This window comes from Tinamus guttatus, unplaced genomic scaffold, assembly GCF_059628265.1.
Source record: "Tinamus guttatus ecotype Peru unplaced genomic scaffold, ASM5962826v1 Tinamus_guttatus_pri_ptg000171l, whole genome shotgun sequence".
Lineage (NCBI taxonomy): Eukaryota > Metazoa > Chordata > Aves > Tinamiformes > Tinamidae > Tinamus > Tinamus guttatus.
The window spans coordinates 1,646,815-1,668,229 of record NW_028288705.1 but is presented as its reverse complement, the minus strand read 5'-3'; the positions used below and the strand labels follow the sequence as shown (position 1 = coordinate 1,668,229).

Below are 21,415 nucleotides of genomic sequence, written 5' to 3'. Positions count from 1 at the left end.
GTTAGTCATATACTTTATATTTCTAAAGAGTGGTGCAGATACTTGGTGTAGATTTGAAGAATTTTGAGAAATGTTTAGGGAAAACAGGAATACTATCCTTTACTTGTGAAATATTTGATTTAAAAAATCATGGAAGCATAAGCAACAAACAGTGTGAACATTAGCAGTTATTTCTGATATTAAAATCAACAATGTTCAGAATCTATACTGAAGTCTCAGTCCTTTTAATACTGTTAGCTTTTCACTATTACTATCACTGAGTCGTTTAGCATTGGTTTAGCATGGTAGCTGAATTTTCAACTCAGGTATATATTTTACTTGTTAATAGTACCACTCAATTTAGCATCAAGCTTGCTTGAGGCAATGTGTTCATGTAAATGCAGCCTTACAGTGTAGACCACTAATTAAATCTAAAATTATTGGAAAAGCATTAATTGCACAGGGTTTCTGTTCAATGGTCCCTCTAAAAATGAAGCTATAATGGAACATCTAAATGTGTTCCGAGAAGAGGACAGGCAGCATCTATAGTCTTTGATGAAAAGAAAAATCTGCAGAGGAGGGCACAAGACTGTGTTACACGATCAGCAACTACAGATAGCTAAGGCGGGTAAATATGAAAATGGACTGAGGACAGGGCTGTCCATGCCCTCTGCAGGGACCTGCCAATCAGGAGATACTCTTTTTTGACTTCCAGGAGCTTTTAAGAGTTTGGGGGAATTTCCTTACCACTGATGACATTAACAGCCTGAGGATAGCATAAAATCATGAGTTCTGGAATGACTTTCCCTCAAAGCATCATTGCTTTGGGGTTCATTGTATATAAACCTATGGGAAAAAGATGTATAGGGAAAGGTGTATACCTTTCAAGAAAACTTTTCTGTGGAAATGACTATGCAGAAAGATACATTTTCCTCTATCTCATTTTACTTACACAGGTACCATATGTGACGTGAAGAAAATACCTGAGAAGTACTAAGTGATGTTAATGTTTATTAACGGCATCTTCCAGAAAATTGTCAGCTCCTTACAAGGGTGAACTTATAGGGAGCACGTTGGCTACAAATGTACAGAAATCCTCAGCAATCCCTAAACAAAATATACCTGTATGTATCACTGATCAAAAACTTCACGCTGGACCACACACACATCCTGTTTATATCCATGTACTCAGCAAACACATGGCTGAAAGGCAGGCCAGATATTGTGTGGGACCCCGTCTTGGAAGATGTTGAGTGCAGACCTCCAAAAGCTGTTGGAGTGGCAACAACTCCCAGGCGTGGGCTGCTGGACAGACCAGCTTTCTCTGATCAGATTGTTTCCTAGGATCAAGGACATATCAGATCTATGATCTAGGGATAAACCTTGCAAATGACATCTGCTTACTTGCAGGGTAGCAGTGAGTGGAGTGGTATAGCCAGTTCTTGCTCACATGGAATAAAAGGTAAACAAAGCCTCTTTCATCTTGGGCTCCCTTGTCATGATACTGTATTATAGCCATTCTTGCCAATAGCCTACGTGTTACCTTGCTTACTTCTGCAGCTAGATTTCTTACACCAGCTTCCCTTACTCTTTCCCAGGGAAAGCTTGTTCGCTATTAGTGGGAACCTTACAGGAAAAAAAAAATAAATGAAGGAAGGTGGAGGAGGACTAGCCTCATTTTCCTATCGAGTGCCAGGACTAGGCACTAATACACCAGAAATCATCTGTTGCTGCTACCAAGCAGTTACGCTGCTCCTCGCCTACTTCAGCGGCCTACATACATCCTATGCATTGCGGAATTGCTGTTACATTCTTCTGCCCTACACAGTGTGGTAGACAGGTGGGAGGTTTTGCAAAAACAGCTACTTGGGGCTGAAAACATCATGCTTGTCTGGCAAATACTTCCTCTGCCAGAAGATCTCTTAAGAGATCTCTTTTTTCCCTCCCCATTTTCAGGACCTTATTTCATTTGTTATTCCTGCCTCTTGCTAAGTAAAAGAAGAAACAAAAAACATTGGCCACTCCCAACCTGCAGAGCAAGGTGACCAGGAGGACAGGTTTGGACAGACAGATTCAGCCCAGGGTCCTGCAAGACTCAAAGGTGAAAGAGCTGATCTGCTGACTGTGGGACACAACCTGTCACTTGAGTCTCTCCCCATAGCAGGGATGCACCGGGTGGGCTCACGCATTATGGATTTTCTAAAGGTCCCAGAGAAAGTCCAGAGAAGTGTAAGCCAGTAAAGCTGACGTCTGTACCCAGTAATCGTGATAGAGAATGAGCCATGAATGAGGGCGGTGACAAGGGAAGATGTGATGCCTGTGAAAGGAAGTCGCACCTCTGCTCTGCCAACCCCTAACTGAGTGAGGGTTTAGACAAGGGAGAGCTAAGCAGCAAAACCAGCTTTCATCTCCAACATAATTGCAGTAAATCTGACACTAAAAGCTACTCAAAAAGTGACATTGCCTGTTAAGCAAATCCTCAAATAAATAGGCAACTGGGTAAAGGATAGGAAATAAGGAGTAGGAATCAGCATATGGTCTTTGCACTTAGGGGAATGCAGTTGTGATAGAGCTTTCCGAGGGCCTGCGCTTTTTAATGTCATCATTGGCAATTTGGAATACAAGGTGAATTGTGAAATTATGAAGCTTGCAGGAGGAAGATATTTTTTCCTTTTCTTCTGATTTTCTGCATTTCTAAGCTTAACTGATTGACAGTAGATATTTTCGCTCCCATGCATAGGCATCTATTAGCTCTTTTCCTCAGGCTGCAGCGCTGGAAAAAGATGTAAAGACCATCAGCAAAAGTGTTTAACAATTTTGATATGTTTCTGGTTGGAAATATTTAGGAAGCCATTAGAAATCATCTCACACTCAAATTTAACCTAACTGAAAATGTTCCTGTGGATATGAGAGAAGAGATGATAAGCTTTCGTCTTAGAAATGATTCATCTCAATTGTTTGCTGTACGACTGAGGAAAAAAAATATGCACTCTCATGGAGTCTGATTTTTTATTTTGCTCTTCTATAACACTATTATCAGATTAGCAGAGCAAAGCAAGGAATGACTAGTTCAGCAGCTGATCTTGTGCCCCTGAGCAGAAATAGGTCTCACTTGTTTATACTGGTTAGGGAAAACTCAGAGGGAACTTACACAGGGGAAAGACTAGTATCTGAGGCAAATTATTTGGGTTCTTCTGAGTGTTAAATTAACTGTGATAGCGCTAGTGAATCTTTACAAAATCTTCTGTTGGATTTATTAGGAAAGACTTGCTTAAAAACTTTCCAGTGCAACATAAGGTCCCTTCTAAATTAAAAATAAAATAAAATAACTGCTGAAATCAGGGTACACAAGCACATTTTGGTGGCTGCAGCAGCTGCTGCTCTGCCTCCGAGCTGTTGGTCCCTCCCTGCAGACGCGATCGCTAGCACAAGCAGCAGCCCAGCAAACAACCTGGGAAATGACGTGGCTGAGCCACGTCCTCCCCCAAGAGCCCTGCTCCTCCGAGCCACACCAGAACCTGCACGGATAACAGCGGGAATACGTGGCATGGCACAGCAAAGACAGCGTCACACACATGGAAACAGTAATGGCTTTAGTTATGATTTCCTGGACCCCTTTGGAAAGGTGTGCAGGGACTATAGGATGAACAGTAATGAAGTGAGCATCTTTACTTGGTGCTGCTAAGCAGTCCTGGCTCTAAATTCAAAAAAAAAAAAAAAAGTTAATTCAGTCAGAAGTGGTGTGGAGACTCAAAGGGAAGATATTTTAACCTTCTCTTCTAGTTTGCTCCCTCTCAATTTATATTATGGTATTAAGAAGCAACAGAAGAGCAAGAAGCTGTGCATGGCTTTGCTCCCTTTGCTCGTTTTCCTTTCCCAGCGGTGGCCCGCAAAGCAGCTGTGCGCCAAAGGGCAGGATGGCTGTGTTCAGTGCACACAGGGGCTTCTCATACTTAGCCCTGGAAAGGGAGAAATCCCACAGCATTATTTTGCTTGCAGTACATGCTTGTCTGCAGTGAGTACAAACAAGAACAGCTGTTTCCTATAAAATCAGTTCAAGTCCCCAGGATTACTGAGTCACTTGGTTGTGACTGCAAAAGGGGTAGAGCACAGGTGCTCTTTCCATAGAGATTCTAGTAAATAAATATGCAAGCATACTTTCTTTTTAATTATATTTCTTTTTATTTAATAGCAATATTTTTTAAAGCATCATTGTGAAATTCAAAGTTTTAAATAATATTCCAGTACAAAAATATAGTCTCCAAGATAAAAACTTCCATACTGCTACATCCAAATAAATATAATGACATCAGACACAATCAAACAGTTAGCACAAAAATACAGAACTTCTTTCAAAATTCAGTAAGTTGAAATTAAGTCAGTGCATTCAGACAGTCACATTCCCTGAGTTATTCCATAGCCTGGCCTCTTAGCCACATAATGGTAACAAGCATCAATAAATCATCAAGATCTCAGTTCAGAAAAGTGCTTCAGCATTCGCTTATCTTTAAGCACATCTATTTGCTGGAATTAGACTTCCGTATGCTTAGAGCTAAGCAAATATGAATGCGTTTTCCTGAGTAGAGATACTTCCCCAAATTAGTGCCAGCATTTCCATGCCAAATAGGTGAATGATGAGACTGATCTTAGGACATCCCTTTACCGAGGCACCACAAGATGGCTTTTTGGGGACATTATCATGTCAATTCAATATTTCCATGTGGGAACTGGGTACACGTTGGCTCCTTCTGTATTTTCCAGTCAATAAATATATAACAGATAGACAGAATTTTAAGACAAAGTCATTTCTCAAATAGCAGTAGGAAGTATAAATACTCTGATTGGTGTTTCTTTATAAATAATTATTTAAAATACTTAAATATTAATAAATAAATGCACATAAGATCTCAGTAAAAAGGTTAAAATTTAAAAAAAATGTGCATGATAATGTAATTTGTACCATAGCTCAGTACAAAAAACCATATCATGGCATTAACATTTGCATCTCCTCTGAAACTGGCTCCTTTTCTTCTTAGCAGAAGTTTGAGTCTCCACTAGTGTTTGCAGGACGCTGAACAGTTCATTCACAGCTTTGCGTTGGGTTTTCAAGTCACTCATCTGTTTTGAATAAGAAACAAACAGAATGAAGGTCATGCTAAAAGCTGCTAACCTCTTATTTAATGCTCACATCCTACAGGCTATGCTGTTAACAGGATAAAACACACGTAAATCTGCAATTTTCAGTTGTTCCTACAAGTTTTCTTTTTTTTTTTTTCCTACAGCAAAGAGCCGCCATTTCACAAGTGTTTTTTTTTTCCAGTTTCTGTGTTATTCTGCAACATGCACAGAAAACCAATGTTCTGTGAAATGGCACTACTTATTAATTATTAATATTTTGCCAGGGTTTCTGAGTTACTCACGAGAAACCGGCTCAGCGAGAGTACGGGCTGCAGGCCTCCGTGAAGGGCTCAGTTTGTGTCATGGGCCTTCACCCACAAAGTCATTATGCAGGTGTTTCTTAGGGTGATATTTTCTAACCGACTGTGAATTTTCAACCTGATTTAAATAACAAAAGGCTTAAATGATTTACATTTGGCTTAAGAGTAAGACCAGCAAGTGTACTGAATAACTCTCAAGACCTTTATTTTTGAGATCATTTTTTGAGATCATTTTTGAGATCATTTTGAGATCATTTTTGAGATCATGGTAATTTTGTAAGTATAAATATCAACTTCAAATATGTTCTGGAGCATGTAAGTAATATGTCTCTCCATCAGGGAATTTAAAGAATGCCTGGATGAATGCTTACAAGCCATCTTTATCATATCAAAAAGAGAAATCATTCTACATTTGACAAGCCCCACTATAATAATTTCCCCCACTAAACAAAAGATTAAAAGAAACATGGAGATGGACTAAAGTGAAAAATATGGTTTTTCCTCATCTGGGGAGCTGAATCTCAACCTTCATTCTATATTTTCTGTTTTGCTCCTTTGAAACAACTGCTGCTACTAAATGGAAACTGAAAAAAAAAAAAAAAGGTAATTTCTGACTATTAGTATGGAATAGGAAGACCCAGCATCGGCTCGCCAGGACCTATCCTGCCTGAGGCTGGGGTTTGCTTCATAGACTCGTACCCCATTAAACGCATGCCTCATTGGCCTGGGTAGAGTGAATCTCCATGTATGTCTCACTTTTGTATCCCTGCAGCATAGTAGAGATGCCGTGGAGGGCAACAGAATTAAAACAGGGCCCTGCGGCCACCCCACCGCCCACACCTGCGCCAGGGCGGGTGCAGAAGTGGGCGAGACGCTGCAGCCCAGCATCGTGGTGCCATGCTGGGTGCCAGCAAAACCCGGGAGGCCAGCCCCAACACCAAAGCCGCACACCTACTTCTGCCTGTTCGGCTGGAAACATCATGTTTTCCCATATGAACTCATTTGAGTCAATGGGGTTTACCCGACTGGCTAGTGTGCTGTTGCTGTCTTGAGTCAGACTCAAGCCTGAACTGGAAAATGCAGTTACACAGACCATAGAAAGAGGGTAAGATCCTTACTGGGAGCTTTGCCAGGTCCATGAGATCCTTCAGCTTCTTTAAGCCATCAGGAAGGCTGTTTTTCAAGGTGAAGAGCTCCTCAGATATGCGTCTGACATGCCCCTTCGTCTTGTCAGTGTTTGCAAGCATTTCCAGGTACATGGAAACAATCTGGCTCAGTATGATCCTTTTTTCATTTCTCTGTTGAAAACAATCAGTCAAAAGGAAAGGGCTGTGAGCGCCCATTAGCAGGCAAAAGATGACATATAAAATCCAACATCTAGGGGTTTTCAACGCAGCTTGGAAGAGGATCATGTGAAAAATGTTTTAACTCATCTCCTGGACTTGTCTGTACCTCTCAACCAGCTCATGGTGTGGCGTAAAGTATCAGGGAGCATCCTTATGGGAAGCATCTTTATGGGAAAGGTTTTCTCTCTTGCAAGCTACTGAGGCTTCCCCTGCTCATGTTTGTTATACCCTGGCTGATTATGCGAGGCTGGGGAGTTGCTTCATACCAAAAGTGTCTTGCAAAGCTCCTGAGATGCTTTGTCATATTTAGTTCTGACTCACCTCTGTCCAGTTTTTCAATTTCTCTGTAAAAATAGGTCCACCATCAGCTACATCTGGAAGGCTTGAGTTCTGCAAAGGACAATACAAATAAGTTAGATAAACAATATTTATCTCAGGCCAAATAGCATTCTCTTTTCAAATAAGCAAATGCAATTCTGAAGAACACAGAAACATGTTTTTTGCACGATTGATTTTCAGCTATCACAAGCTTTGCTTCTGAGAAATATCATGAGTATCTTTTAGTATCAACTCACACTGGTTGACCGCATAGTACCAAGCATTATTATGCCTTTCAATGCCTTCTCTACCTCTAACTCATCTAAATAGAGATATTGAACACCTGAATGATCCTTAAAATTTTTGATATTGACAGCTGAGAATAAATCCTAATAGGCACAGTGATTGGCTAGAAAATTGCTGAATCTGGTCTCGCATTGTTTTCTTTCAAGTCTAAATCGCACCAGCACACGGTCTGTGGGCTCAAATTCAGCCTGCCTTATTAAAATCTCACATGGAACAAGGACAAATTAAGCTTAATATAAAACTACAGCTGTGGTCAAAGATCTGTAGCAGTGAGGGGCTACCAAGAGGCTCACCGGGCCCAAGCTGAACTGCATTAAACGTTAGGTGCACACCGTGGCAGGTTCTAAGAAACACAGCAAGGCAATTCTCCTACAAGGGCAAGGTAAAATGAATCATTTCCTTTTCTCTGTGTGTTTGTGTGTTTTTGTATACAACAGTCACTGTTTCCTTTTTTTGTCGACTCAGTAATTTAAATATATGAGTGTAATGGGAAAACTTGCAGGCTGGTGGAAGCCTTGCGGGTGATTGGCCACCCATGCTAAGCACTTTGCTCAGCCCTGTTTTGCAGCTCGGAGAGATGCTGAGCACCTGCTGGGGAGCTGAGCTTATAACTTCAGTGCAAAAAGTTCTCAAAACCAGACCAACTTAGCTGTTTCTCTGGAGAGAATCCCTCCAATATATGCTAATAGCAAACTTAAGATTTAATGGCAATATTACAGCAAATCTCCCAGCAGGCTGAAAACATCAAAAAGTATCACACTAGGCTTCTGAGGTAATTTCCTCAACCACTATGCTTTGACTTTTAAAGAAACAAAAATTCTGCAGCGCTGCAAATAGGAGCAGACCTTGTGGTTGCTTTAATGCATCAAAGGAAACAAACAAAGCCCTGTCTTGAGAATAAAAGATATATATTGGAAGCAACTCTAATCTAGATCTCTCTATGATTAATCTCATCTGAAGTCTTCTAAATGAAAATTGCTGAGTTAATATTAGTTAATATTATTGATAATAATAATAAAAAGCATCAGATACAGCTGTTAAAGCAAAAGTCCTTTCTCTGTTCTGGTTATTTTGGTATCTAATGCTAACAACACTTATTAATTAAGCTTATTATCTTAAAATTAAAGATGTTTCAGTAAATTGCATCTAAATTGCTTCAAGCATTTCTTCTGTAAAACAACCCTTGTAATCAGTAGCTGAGTGGAACTTTGGTGAAGGAATGAGTGTCCCTGAAATAGATGCAAACTATTATTTTACCTAACAGCATTGGAAAAGAGAACCATGGCAGCGAAAGTGAATACCAAAAATAAAACTAAATTGTCTAAATTCTTGTAAAAAGTGATACAGTTGAAAAGTTAGTTCTATGATTACCATCTCCCTATACATTGCTGCATTAAGGTCTATGACAAGCAGTGTTCAAATCTGGATAATATCTAAAGCATAAGTAGCAGAAGAAGAGAAATGCCACAGAAGTCTATACTTACAAAGTCAGCTTTCAGGTTCTGTATATCATTTTGTAGATTAGCAAGGATTAAGCTACTTCCAAAACGTCCAAAATAAATCATGATGATAGACAGAACAAACAAACTGCAAGTCTGGGAAGTCATCTTCTCGATGGTGGTTCAGTTAAAATGGTCAGATAACTTCTGGGAGATGTCAGACCTAAAGGCAGCGAGCTTCAGCTTCTAATAGTTAAATCCTCTATTAGAAGAAAGTAGAAGAATGAACTTCATCTGCCTCTCAGTCGTATTTATACCTGGTCTTGAATTTTTTTATTTCGTCAGCATGGGCTGGGTATATTTAGACAAGATAGTGTCAGATAAGAACGCCTCGTTTTTGGCTATTCGAGGGAATCCCTCGAAAGCATCTTTCTGAAAGCATGGTCCTGGAAAATTTTTAAGCGGTTCGTCAAATGGTAGCATTGACGTGACAGTTTCTTTTACAAGTGATCGGGGGAAAGGGGGAAATTATAATACAACATGGGGAGTATTCATTGTGGTTCAAGCATACACTTACAAACCCTCTGAAAAAGAAAACGTATCATGTGGTTAAGGGGTCACTATAACTTCTTTCTGGTATTCTTTTAAAGTAACCGCTGAGATTACCACTGAGTTCTTCAGAATCACATAGAAGCTTAAATGTTCTCCTTACAGATATCCTTTTGTGAAACAACAATTGTTTTTGTTTCATGGCCTAAAATTCATTTCTGCCTTCTTCTTATTCTTCACCTCTGGATTCAAACTCAAGACAAGTGGTAACCACTTATGCAATGATGCTTCATGTTAAGTCTTAGCCCCTGTAGATTCTTCCACAGTTGTCTATGACCATGTTTAGTATTTTCTGATTGGCAATAGTTGATGTTTTGCATGTGTGCATTCATTTGTGCTATGAGTATAGAATAGGACATCAAAAAACATGAATGAAAATAAGAAAGACCAATGGAAGGAGACAGAAACTAAGGATGGTCTCCAAGTGTATACAGACACCTGCAACTCTGTTTATGGAGCGTAGTTGAGGTGAATGTTATTGTAGAGGAATTCAACCCTCTTTGGTGGATATTATAGGAAAAGAGCTCACTACAAAGTGTCTTTTGAGGAGATCAAAACAATTTTATGTTTTAGCACATGAACATAGGGTAGGCAAGAGGCTCCTCAGGGAAAGAAGAGGAAGAGTCCAGAGGAAAAAAAAAAAAAGAAAGAAGATCAGGAAGAGGATGGGAATGAGCTCGTTTCATAGAGATTGCAGTGGGTGATGTCTGTAGCTCATCAGAAACAGATGAGAATTAAATTATCCCCCACAGCAAGTGTGACTGGAGCTCTCCATCAGAGTCTGGACTTTCAAGTGTTCTTTATGAGACAATGCTAGATTTCTCAGTAGCATCTCTTATTTCCAGAAATGACCACCAGCTCCATCAACAGTTTCTTGTCTGCAGCTTGAAAGGGGACCTCCATCTACAGAATAAGTCTAAGCTGCTACCACTGTTGCAAACAGGCAATTGTCGTTTTTGCAGGGACAACAACAAAATCTCACCAGCAATTGCAGACCCCAAAGCACCAAAAGTTACATGATAAATTTCCTGGGTATAGGAGCATAGCCTGAAGGCATACACCTCACAATGGATGCGGCACTCCACAGGCATCATGGCTTACACATGTAAGTGTGCTTAGGGTAATAGCACTACGTGCATCTCAGTTCTAGCTTGGAAAATTAAAGCCTGGTTACGTGAAGACTTGGTTACTAGAGTTGTCGTTGCAGAGGTGAAATTATAATGTTATTCAGTGTTATTCTATGATGCTTCAAAGCACCATAAAAGGCACTAGGTCTTCACTATAGAAAGACTCTCACAGATGTGCAATATAGTGAACAGCAGTGCAAACCTATCGATGATGTGGAGATATGCTGTGACATGTTGCAGTAGGTAGGCCAAATGTAGATTTATGCATCTATGAAAACCCATAAGATCTTATGAGGTGGGAAATGTGCTCAGGCACATCTACTTGCCATCAGTCTATGGAGCTGGGTGGGCAGATTATGTAATTCCAGAAACTGAAAGAAGTCAGCAACGCTGATCTCTTTTGCAGAAAACCATTTATCCGTAGTGACTATGCCAGGTTGAACTGCCTTGCTAAGCCTGTCTAGCACGCATCAATCAACTGCAGCAGTTGGTACTTCTCTGATCACCTCACATCGTTCTCTTATTGGTGCTGAGACAAATTACCATGGTAACTGTCATTACCAATTACCAGACTGACATAGGTCTCATTGCCCAAGGACTGCAAACAGATAAGTTATGAGAACACTCGCATTCAAGTAGTTCCTCTAAGCTGCCTTTCCTGGTCATTCAACATGGTTAAAAGCATTATAGCGTATATCCTGAAAATGTCTCCCCATTACTATACAAAGCCTAAGAGCATCCAATTCTTCTTGCATGCCCCTTAGTACAGATCTGTTGAGTGCACATTGTATAGGACTGGGACCAGCAATAAAAGGTGCCTGAGCACTAGTCCTAACCCAGCTACAAGAAGTGTCAGAATACAATTCAAATCTTGTGCCATGTTTTGTTTGAGGGGTCCTTGTGTGTAACTCAACTGTGACAGCTGGGTTGTCATCGGTTCCAAAAGCAGTAGGAAATGAAACCAAGTCCTTTTTTCATTGTGCTGCCTGGAAGTCCTCTGACTGTTCATGCAAAGCAGAGGTTTCACACCTTTTTGTTCAGGCAACACCTTACACCAATTACCCGATGATGTCCTTGCAAAGTCATGCCGGGTTTCACTGTGACCACTGATTAAAGGTTTTTCCCTTTCATTTTTTATTTTATGAGAATTCTCCAGAATGGTGGTTAGCTGGGAACTTCACTTAGCAATCTGGGAGATCTCTTCCAGCCTTTCATTTCTGTGAAGTGCAACGGCAGTCTTACCACTGCCCAAGGAAAGAAGCCCGGAGTCAGAACAACTTCTCTGAGCCCTTGTGCTGACCTTGCAAGGCATTTCCCCCCTGTTTCACTTTCCTATAAAGCAAATGTAGTAATTCCCTCTGTTCTCTCCTCACAATGCTGAGGTGAATACAGAGTTTAATAGGTTAAATTTTGATTAGCACATCATAGCAGGTAAATATTATTATTCATTTTACAATTATCTACAAATTAGATGTCTTGGTAATCAGACTTGATAACTGAGCTAGAAGAACAGATAAGACAAATATTTTTCCCTAATGAAAAAAGACCACCTCTCCCCTATAGATATGTATGTGTTTTGTTAATACTATGCATAGCAAAAATTAGAAGATAGAGATGTCTACCCCTTGTGACCACTAGGTGTCTAAGATTTAAAGGATGTTTCTAAGAGTTGACAATCACTAGGCTGAATTTCTTTTGGGATAATGTTGTCAAGAAAACAACTATTTTGTTTCATAAGAAAAGGAGATATGAGCTACAAAATGTGTTTTCTTTCTGAGGCAGACAGGTGGAAGTTTGGGAGATTTCTACAATATGTTTTTTTCTTTTTGATAATGCTGGTCCCTTGAAACAGAAACTTTACGTGGAAGAGAATTGATATCACAAGTCTTTCATTTTATTACTTCAGGAGGGAGGGAGAAAAGTTCTGAAAATCTCAAAATCTTTTTGATATTTTCTAAATAAAATGTTACATTATGTCCATTCCAAGCACCTTTTACAGATATTGTGTGTTTTGAAAGAAATGGAAAAACAATTTGTACCAACCTGATTTCAGCACAGGGAAGACCTTTGCCCCTGTTCCACAGTCCTGTTTGTACACAATCAGGACTAAGAAGACATATATTATAGGCTCCTCTTTCCATTCACAAAATTCATTAGTCTTTCAAAACAAGGGAACAAAATGGAAGTTAACACCTGGTAGTGGTAGACAACTAGATAGATGTCTGAAGACATAATTAGCTACTGGATGTTACATGAAGTGATTACAGCGTGAGTTCAAAACTATAAAGAAAAGGTACTCTCACTGATACAAAGCACATTTTTCATACTTCAGAATATCAACTTGGTAGGCCTGTGTGAGTTAGAAAAAAAATTATGGGATGGGAAAATCTTTCCACACAAAACACTAATAATTACTTTCTGAATTATTACAAGGAAGCAACTAACCTTTCATGGCCTGGGTACTCATCTGCCATGTATGATACACAAGTTCGATCTTTTGCCTCGCCTGGCCATGTTCTAACTGAAGGCCTGAACACACATCCTCTTTTGCCCGAGCAAATGTCCCTGCCACCTGTGAATAACTGATGGTCTTTTTCACACACTGCTGTGGTTTTTTGAGCACTTTCAAATAAACCACTGTCTGTTCTGTATTGTCTAGAGACCTCAGGAAGAGTATAATGTGCCTATTCAAGAGTCCAGGAAAAATAATTCGGTGGAGTGTGTGGAGATAACAATAAAATCTCAGGAGGTCTGTCACCATTAGTAGTAGTTAATTTCCTCATTTATAAAAAGAAACAAAATATTGTCTTCCTCTCCTTTCTTTCTCCCCTAATATCTGTGAGGAATTTGGAGAATGGAAAGAGACATATAAATTATGTATGAATGTATGAATCATAAAAAGACTATGAATTACCAGGATGAATTAAACCCCAAGAAAGGCAAATGTGATCTTCCTTGTAGTAAAGTAAGTAAAACAACAATGATATTGTAAAAGATGATGACGGAAAAACATGGTGTGAAATTGTACTCCAGCCTTCTATACTTCAACATATTTTGATATTTCTTATTCCTTATTAATGTGCAAGAAAATTCCAAAAATTATTCAATTTCAGTTAAAGTTGATGGCAATGGAAAAGCAGCACAATTGCTGGCATAGCAGCAACCCAAAGCAAGGCTGGTGATATATAAAATACCTCCGGTCCTATAACCACAAAATTTCTGTGTTTTTGCCACATAAAAATTTCATTTTCATCAGCTCTTCTTCATTCTTTGTTCTTCCAAGAAGAATAAAAACTCTTGAAAGTTTTCTCTTTCCACCGCTGTGATATCCTTTGGAGGTAATGACAGTTTTGAACATTATATCATGATCATGAACTATTTGTTTCCTTTTCAGGGTCTCAGCTTCTTCCATTACATGATTCATGAACACTACAGTTTATTTTAGAGATTTGAGGTTGGGATATTTTATCTAATCACTTTCTAGTCATTATGATTGCACAAAAAAGATTGAAAGCAAGAGGGAAATAAAGCAAATAAAAATGATAAGGCAAGTAGAACAAAATTACTATTTAAATTTAGGTATTTTGAAGATTATTTTAAAGACTTTTGAATACTTTCAGCTATGCTTTGTTGGCAGTAATGGCAGCTGCAAGCATTTTTGTTTTTTAAGGTGATCCATACAGTGCTATCTATGCGATATTACCAGTACAATTCACTGACTTCTGATAAAAGGCTTTATGTCTCGAGAGATATAAAACCTTCAGCAACAGGAAGATATGTTCTATAAATATCTTTCTATTCTTTCTAAATATCTATCTTTCTAAAAGATCTTCCAAGGTTTTCAAGTTCTCCCTAAGAATGCTGCTCTGAATAAGACTATAGCATTTCCATGAGTATTTCCACAATGGTTTTCCACTACTTTTAAGGTAACATTTTAGTTAATTTTAACAGAACTCCTTTCAATTCATGAAGAAGAAAATTCCACTACTCTCTGGTTCTGACTGTCAGCTATTTCATCTGAATATATATTCATATGTCTATCTTTGCTGACAAGAATAGAAAAGCCTTTTTGTAAAGATATGTATCTAGGTATATATGTACGCAGGCATATGTGCATGCACTTAATCCTGCATGAATACTGACCCGCACTATTTTTATGCTTTTTCCTACACCTGTAAGAACCAAAACCACGCAAAGAGAAGAGTGGGCCAGCCAGGAGAAACAACATGGTTAGATAGAAAACGACCACGATAGCAATCCCTGTCGAATTATGAGTCTATGTTCCTGCGCAAGCTCAAGGCATCTTTCCCCTGTTCCCAGTAAATGAAAGCATACTTTCCAACACATGCGATTTCTCCTTCCACGGAACCATTTTCACAGTCTACTCTTCAGTTTCATTTTCACAGGACTAGGTCCGGCGGCAAAAGAAGCCAGAAAGCCATTCAAACTTCGGCATTCATGCTTAAGGACACAACCCTAGCAAAAGGACCATGTTATTTTTAGAGAGAAAGAACCAAAGGATGCAAATCTTAGTCATCTGTCAGTCAGTTATTGCATGCACTGGGTGAAAACACTTTGGGGTCTGCATCAACCGCTTCAACAACTGGCTTACAAAGCCTCCCAAAACTGCAGGCACTCTTCTGAAAGTTCACTGCAGATTGACAAGGGAACTATGATTTCCAGTGCTATCCATCTCATATTTTCCATGCATTCTCAATGCTACATCCAAATTGCATTTTTTGCACACTTTCCACTCGTCACGGAGGCAGCCCCATTCATCTTCCTATGGTTATATGTTTACTGACTTGTCCCCATACTTCGGTTTTTATGAATCATGTGTTCTTCGTATTTCGATTTTCTCCGCTGTTGGTTTTTATCCGTGGCGGAATTTTTAGCAAAAAAATCAGATTCTCATTTTATAGTTACATTTTTTCACAGTTTAAGTATCCTCATCACACAGACCTGTCTGTTGTTGAAAATTCTGCGTATTTAAATTTGGAGTAAAATACTAGTAAAAACAATCCTGTAATACTTCCATTTTTATTGCATTTTCTAAGTGGGAATGAAAGCATTTGGGGCTGAGCATCTGATCATTTTCATGTGCTGGTGTTTATATAATCTTTTTATAGTCTTTTATTAATTAAATAAGATATATATATACATGTAAGCATAAGCGCGTGCTTGTGGGCAAATGGTGGAGGTCAACTCAACAATCTATTGCAAGGTTCAGTAAGAAAATATCCACAAAATATTTGAAATTAGCCAATGGAATAGGCATTTCTTGTCATAAGCATTTGGAAATGTCCACAGGAGGTTTCCTAGCAGAAATATGCTGTGTGATGAGATCCATTTTTCTGATTTGTTCCAGGAGATGATCTGGTGGGGATTCCCCTTGCCCGTCATACTCTTTAGCACCATTCATAATTGCGTGACTAAGCAAACAAGTCATCTTCACGCTTACACAAAAAAAGCAAACCAGTATGCAGATTTGGTCCTACCTGTTTCTGTCCTGCCTCCATAACACTTATGGACACACAAGAAAAGCAGTCGTACAAGCAATCCACTCACAGATGACATTTTACTTAAAACTGAGAACAGTTTGGCGGCAAAGATTTACTAGTTAGATTCAGAATCTAAAGCTGAAGGAAATATGTGAAACCTTTGCTCTTTAGAAGCTAGAATATAAACGAAAGAACTGCTTCACACCTCCCAGTGCATTTCCTCTTCAGCTCCACAGGAAATAAGACCGCCTATAGAAAAGCCACTCTGGGTCATATGTAGATGTAGATGCTCTTTATTTTAAAGTCACACATCTTTTTTTTTTTTTTTTTTTTTTGCAAAGGCCTATACTCGCAAATACGCAGTGCTCTGAACAGACATCTGATCAGATTTCTTTAGGAGATATAAAGACTTTAGTAGCAAACAAGCTAGTAGTAAATATTTACAAGGCTAAAGAAATGCGAAAAGTAAAATTCTGAGGAGGTTTTGGCTTGTGTTTATTTTGATGAGGTTTTTTTATTAAGATATTATGGAACATCTGTGCCAATCTAAAATAAAGCAAGATTCTAGAAGGGAAACAAAACAAAGGTAGGGGAAGAACAAAATACTATGTCAAGGAGAATATTTTAAAATAATCAAAAGGCGAGTAATGTGGCAGCCTAGGTTGTCTTCCTTCTTTCTATAGAAATGAAACTTGGACAATTTCCCTAACTCTCTCTCAGTCCCTTCCCTTTCATTAACTTTCGAAATCATTCAGTAATTTCATCCAAATTTGAGAAAGAATCATAAGTCTCTTCGCTATTTTTGCCCTTTCAACTTTCATTTAAATTGACAGCTTAGCAGCAGCAAGTTTGTTCTACCAATCAGGGACCACATGTTTATATTTTAAAGTGTCTGTATGAGTTACATATTTAAAGGAGCTGAATAGCTTTTCCTGTACAGATTTCTATGTAAATGCTAATACTCATGCTTTACTTTTTGCCTGAGTAATTTCATGAACCTCTGTGGAACTGCTCACAAGAGCAAAATTAAGCATGAAATTTTGCAGGATCAGATCATAGTTTCCAAAAGCACTGATCTTTGTCCGATCATTTAAAACCACTCTCATGATCAGCCTCAATCACCCTTCTTAGGCTTGCACTGCAGGGCAGTCTTGGAGCCTGGAGAATTGATTCCTTTTGGATAAAAACAAACTGGAAGATGTAGTCAGAAACTCACCTGGAAACTCAGAGAAACGAGCAGCTCTATTTGCTAAAGGGCATTCAGTCTACCAAACTGGCCTAGAGCTTGTCCCAGCTGAACTCAAAAAAAAAAAAAAAATGCAGAGTTCAAGTTGGGCCCTCAACCACAATAGTTTGGCTTACAGAACAGCTCCTGCTATATTGCTCCTCTTGCTAAGGCAGACCTAGGATATCTTGCACAAATTCTGGTGTTGTTTTTGAAATGTTTTGCACTGAAGTTGAATGTTCCAATGAACAAAGAGCAAGTAATTAAATAAAATATATCTTATACTACCTCTTAAACCAGAATAATAAGGCACAAGCACACAGAAGTAGTACAGAAAATCATGGGACAAATGACTGTGTATTTTAAAATAGCCACTTTAGTGAAAGTCATGAATCTTCTCTTACCTGAGCATGCAGAGAAACCTATTAAAATACTTTTATCATTTCATTTTGAACAACACTTGAGAGGCTGCAGTGGGATCCAACTGTTCCTTCTTTGCTTCCAAGAAGTAGTAATGTGTTTTAAAAGAGTCAGTGATAATGAGAGATAAATCATTCGAGTAAGGAATGGATTCACATGGGTTTTCTAATTTTCTCAAATCACAGGGTTCTACTTTGTTGGGATTTACATGTTTATGTAGTCGGTAGGTGTTTATGCAAGACAAACATGCTGAAAGAATAATGAAAGCAAAATAATAAAGTATAATAATAAAATAATAACAAAATAATAAAGTATATAAATGCCTGGAACACAAATGACCATGTTTAGGAAAAGCAAAAAGAAAAACAGAGCTAGTGGAGAGATTTTGCATGCTGCTGAAGGAATGAATAGTCAAAACATCAAACAGAATATCATGATATACAGAAAGGGGTTGTGTGAAAAACCATCATAAGAGAAGGTGCTTTGGAGCTGTGTTAGGAATCTGCTATTCAATCCCCTGGTTGGATGAAGATAAGATAAAATATAATAAAATAATAATATGAGCGAAAAGGTAAATAGTCATAAGAAACGTATCATTATGGATGATGTCATTTCTTTGGTTAAAGACTAAATAACAGCAGACAAGACAGCAGACAAGATAAATCTGTAGCAAAGGGGTTTTATTTCAAGATGAAGAATTTTAAGTTATGCAAATTAATCCCTGGTTCTGAAAACATAGAAGAATGAATGTGAAACCGGGTTGGTTACAGTAAGTCAAAAGTGCAAAATTCTTCAGCATTTGCATCCTAAGTAAAGAAGAAAAATGTAACTGTCTGTGATATAACTCTGCTGAAAATGACCTGGACGTCCTGCTGGACAACTGAACATAAGTGGACATTACATCTTTGTAGCAATGGAGGCCAACTGTCCTTGGCTCTGTCAGCAGCCAAGCGGTCAAGAATGAAATCACTGCCATTCTGCTTGGCACTTGTCAGGCCACACCTGACACAGTGCGCCAGTTTTGATGTCCCCCCATCCAGCATTAAAGAATGGGAGAGGATCCAGTAGAGGGCCACCAAGGTGATCACGAGGTTGAACACCTTGACATATGGAGAAAGGTAGAAGAAACTCATTTTGCCCAGCCTAGAGACAAGGCTCAGGGGGATCTAATCACTGTCTTCCACTACCTGCAAGGTAGTTACAGAGAGGACAAAGATACATGGCTGCAGGACCAGAGGCAACAGGCACAAGTTTCTTCAGGAGGATCTTCACCATGAGTACAATGAAATAGCAGAAAAGATTGCTTAAAAAAGTGGTGAAATCTCCCTTGCTGCAAATACTCAAGACTAAGCTTGACAAAGTCCTGTAAAACCTTAACCTGAGAAAAAGGTAGGACCAATTATGCCCCTTGTTCCCTTCCAACTTCAGCTTTTCTCTGGTCCTGTGCTGAGGAGAGCAACCAGCCGCAATAATCCCCTGTGGGACAGAAAGAAAGGCTGATCAGCAATGTGAATTGCATCTTGGATACCAAAAAGTGGTGTGGGGAAAGAACTTCCCAAATTCACACTAAATTACTCCACGTAAAGAGAGAGGCAGAAAAGTAACAAAATACACCATAATCTTGTAAAGAAGGTGAGTATAGCGAAGGAAGTGAGGTTGGCACAGAGTAAGGTTAAGGAAGGTTTGGAAGATTGTATACGATGTAACCCCAAAATTATATAGATACTTCACCTAAATGTTTAATACAGGCAGAGAGGTTAGGACACTGGCAAAAGTACTACTACTTGATTTTGACAGCTGCTGTGTAGAACATGGAAGCAACATCAGGATGGCTGATAGTGATAGCAGTGGAAATTATCTCCTTTGAGGCAAAAGCAGAAGCAAAAAGGCAGAGTCAAAGGTTCTCCCATTAAAGAAGCAAGCTAAACAATCAGTCACATAAAAGTGAAGCTGCATTAGGTTAATCAACCTATGAAATGAGGGATAGCACCATCTGACTCGAGGATGTTAAATGTAATAGGTGTCTTTAAGGAGGGAAGAAACAAGTTAGGCAGCTATAGACTTGTTAACTGACAAGAGGGGTCTGCAAGGACTTAGAATAAATTATGAAATAATCGACCATTAAAGAAATGGAGGTGAAAGAATAAAACGCAGCCTTACTGAAGATGGGCTGAACTGAGAAGAACTTGATTTACTCAAGAATGACATTAATAAAATAGAAGGAAAACTGATAATAGGAAGCGCACGTTCAAGCATGTGGACTCTACTCATGAGAAGCTGGGAGCACATCCATTGGGAGATGAGAACAACTTAGGGGTGCTACTAGCTCTTCACAGAAGTCCCTGTAAAGACAATGTGTGATAGAAATAGAAACTGTGAAGGTAAACTGGACAAGATGTTTCCAGGAGAGAGAGGAAGAGAATAATGCCAATGTACAGCTTTGCATTAACTTAGAGCCATGAAGTTGCATTCCATTTAGAAACGGTCCAGAAAAGGAGTGCTGTGGTGAGCAAGGGAACTGAGCTTCTATTTTGTAAAGGAAGTCTGTGGTCAAATGAACAGAACTTCTTTATAAAAGCTGTGGTCAAATATCATATTATGACAGGTGATACAGAGGGCTTTGCAAATAGGGGCAACACAAGTCCAGGTCACTGGCTTTCAGACAGGCCGAGTTGATGACTTAAATCATAGCCCCAGGTGCTAGTCTCTGAACCCTCTGTGTAACCATTTACAACTCATATTTGCCTCAGTTTGAGCTTTCAATGTTCGTGACTCTGCTCAAGTAGAATGGGAAATTTTTCAAAAAAGTATAAATATTTCTCTGGGTGGGAAATCTACTCCCATTCCACCTCTAGTGGCAAATGAGCCTACAAATGACAAAAAGAGTTGGAAACTGAGAAGTGGCATGGTGACCCAACGATGGTCCACGTCACAGTTCCCCTCCCTGTAGCTGAGGAAGGGCGTAGAGCAGAGGAGGTGTCTCAGGAACGGGGGTGATACTTTTCATCCGCCTAAGAAATTCTGAATTTAACACTCACGTAGGCTGTTCTTCTCCAGTCATCATTCTAATTGTCCGCTACCTTGGAATTGACATCTGCAAGCGATTATACAACTTTACGTAAACCGCCCTTTCCTCTGCTGCGGGTAGAAAAACATACTGCCTTTTCCACTAACAGCGTGTGGTTTCTCATTCACAAAAGACTTTTTCCTCACATTTAGAAAGCTCAATTCTAAATACTTTATCAAGTGAGTAATTTACCACACCTGTGGTTTATCTCTGTGAGCTTTCTTCACCAGTTGGAAAGTGCTACTGGTTATTCCCTAGTCACTATGGAGGAATAGAGAAAAGCTATTACACTGACATGACAAAATTTATCTAGGAAATGTAAGTCACTTCATCGCTCGTGGTCAGAGACAACAGGCTGGGTTGGCACACACCATTTTTTTCTTTTCGGGCAAGGGAGAAGACAGGAAATAATCAATGCCGTCGTATTAACATTGGGCTCATTGAATCATTAGGAAAAGAAAAACAAACAAACAAATACAAATAAACAAATAAACACACAAAAGCCCTATCACCATTTTTTCTCGGAGGAATTTATTTTCTTCTCATCTGCTCAGTAGAAAACACAATTGAGCCATAAGTACCAAAATGACTTGGACGAGCAGCACCAGGGGAAGTGGAGGGAAGACCATTTTCTCCATGA

The 21,415-nt window shown here is 39.1% G+C and overlaps 1 protein-coding gene across 1 annotated transcript; it reads right to left on the bottom strand.

Moving 5' to 3' along the window:
* Window positions 1-4,971: 4,971 nt before the first annotated feature.
* IFNG (interferon gamma) lies at window positions 4,972-8,994 on the bottom strand. Its single transcript, XM_010221703.2, has 4 exons — window positions 8,872-8,994; window positions 7,085-7,153; window positions 6,536-6,715; window positions 4,972-5,097 (listed from the first exon to the last, which is right to left on the bottom strand). Exons 1-4 carry the CDS (start codon window positions 8,992-8,994, stop codon window positions 4,972-4,974), a joined length of 498 nt encoding a protein of 165 aa, XP_010220005.2.
* Between the last annotated feature and the right edge of the window lie 12,421 nt (window positions 8,995-21,415).

Bases quoted from the DNA above. Each gene is read 5' to 3' on its own strand.
- IFNG (XM_010221703.2), bottom strand. From the start codon at position 8,994: ATGACTTCCCAGACTTGCAGTTTGTTTGTTCTGTCTATCATCATGATT. The intron at 7,154-8,871 runs GTAAGTATAGAC...TGTCCTTTGCAG, and splicing joins AGAACCTGAAAGCTGACTTT to AACTCAAGCCTTCCAGATGT. The intron at 6,716-7,084 runs GTGAGTCAGAAC...TGTTTTCAACAG, and splicing joins AATTGAAAAACTGGACAGAG to AGAAATGAAAAAAGGATCAT.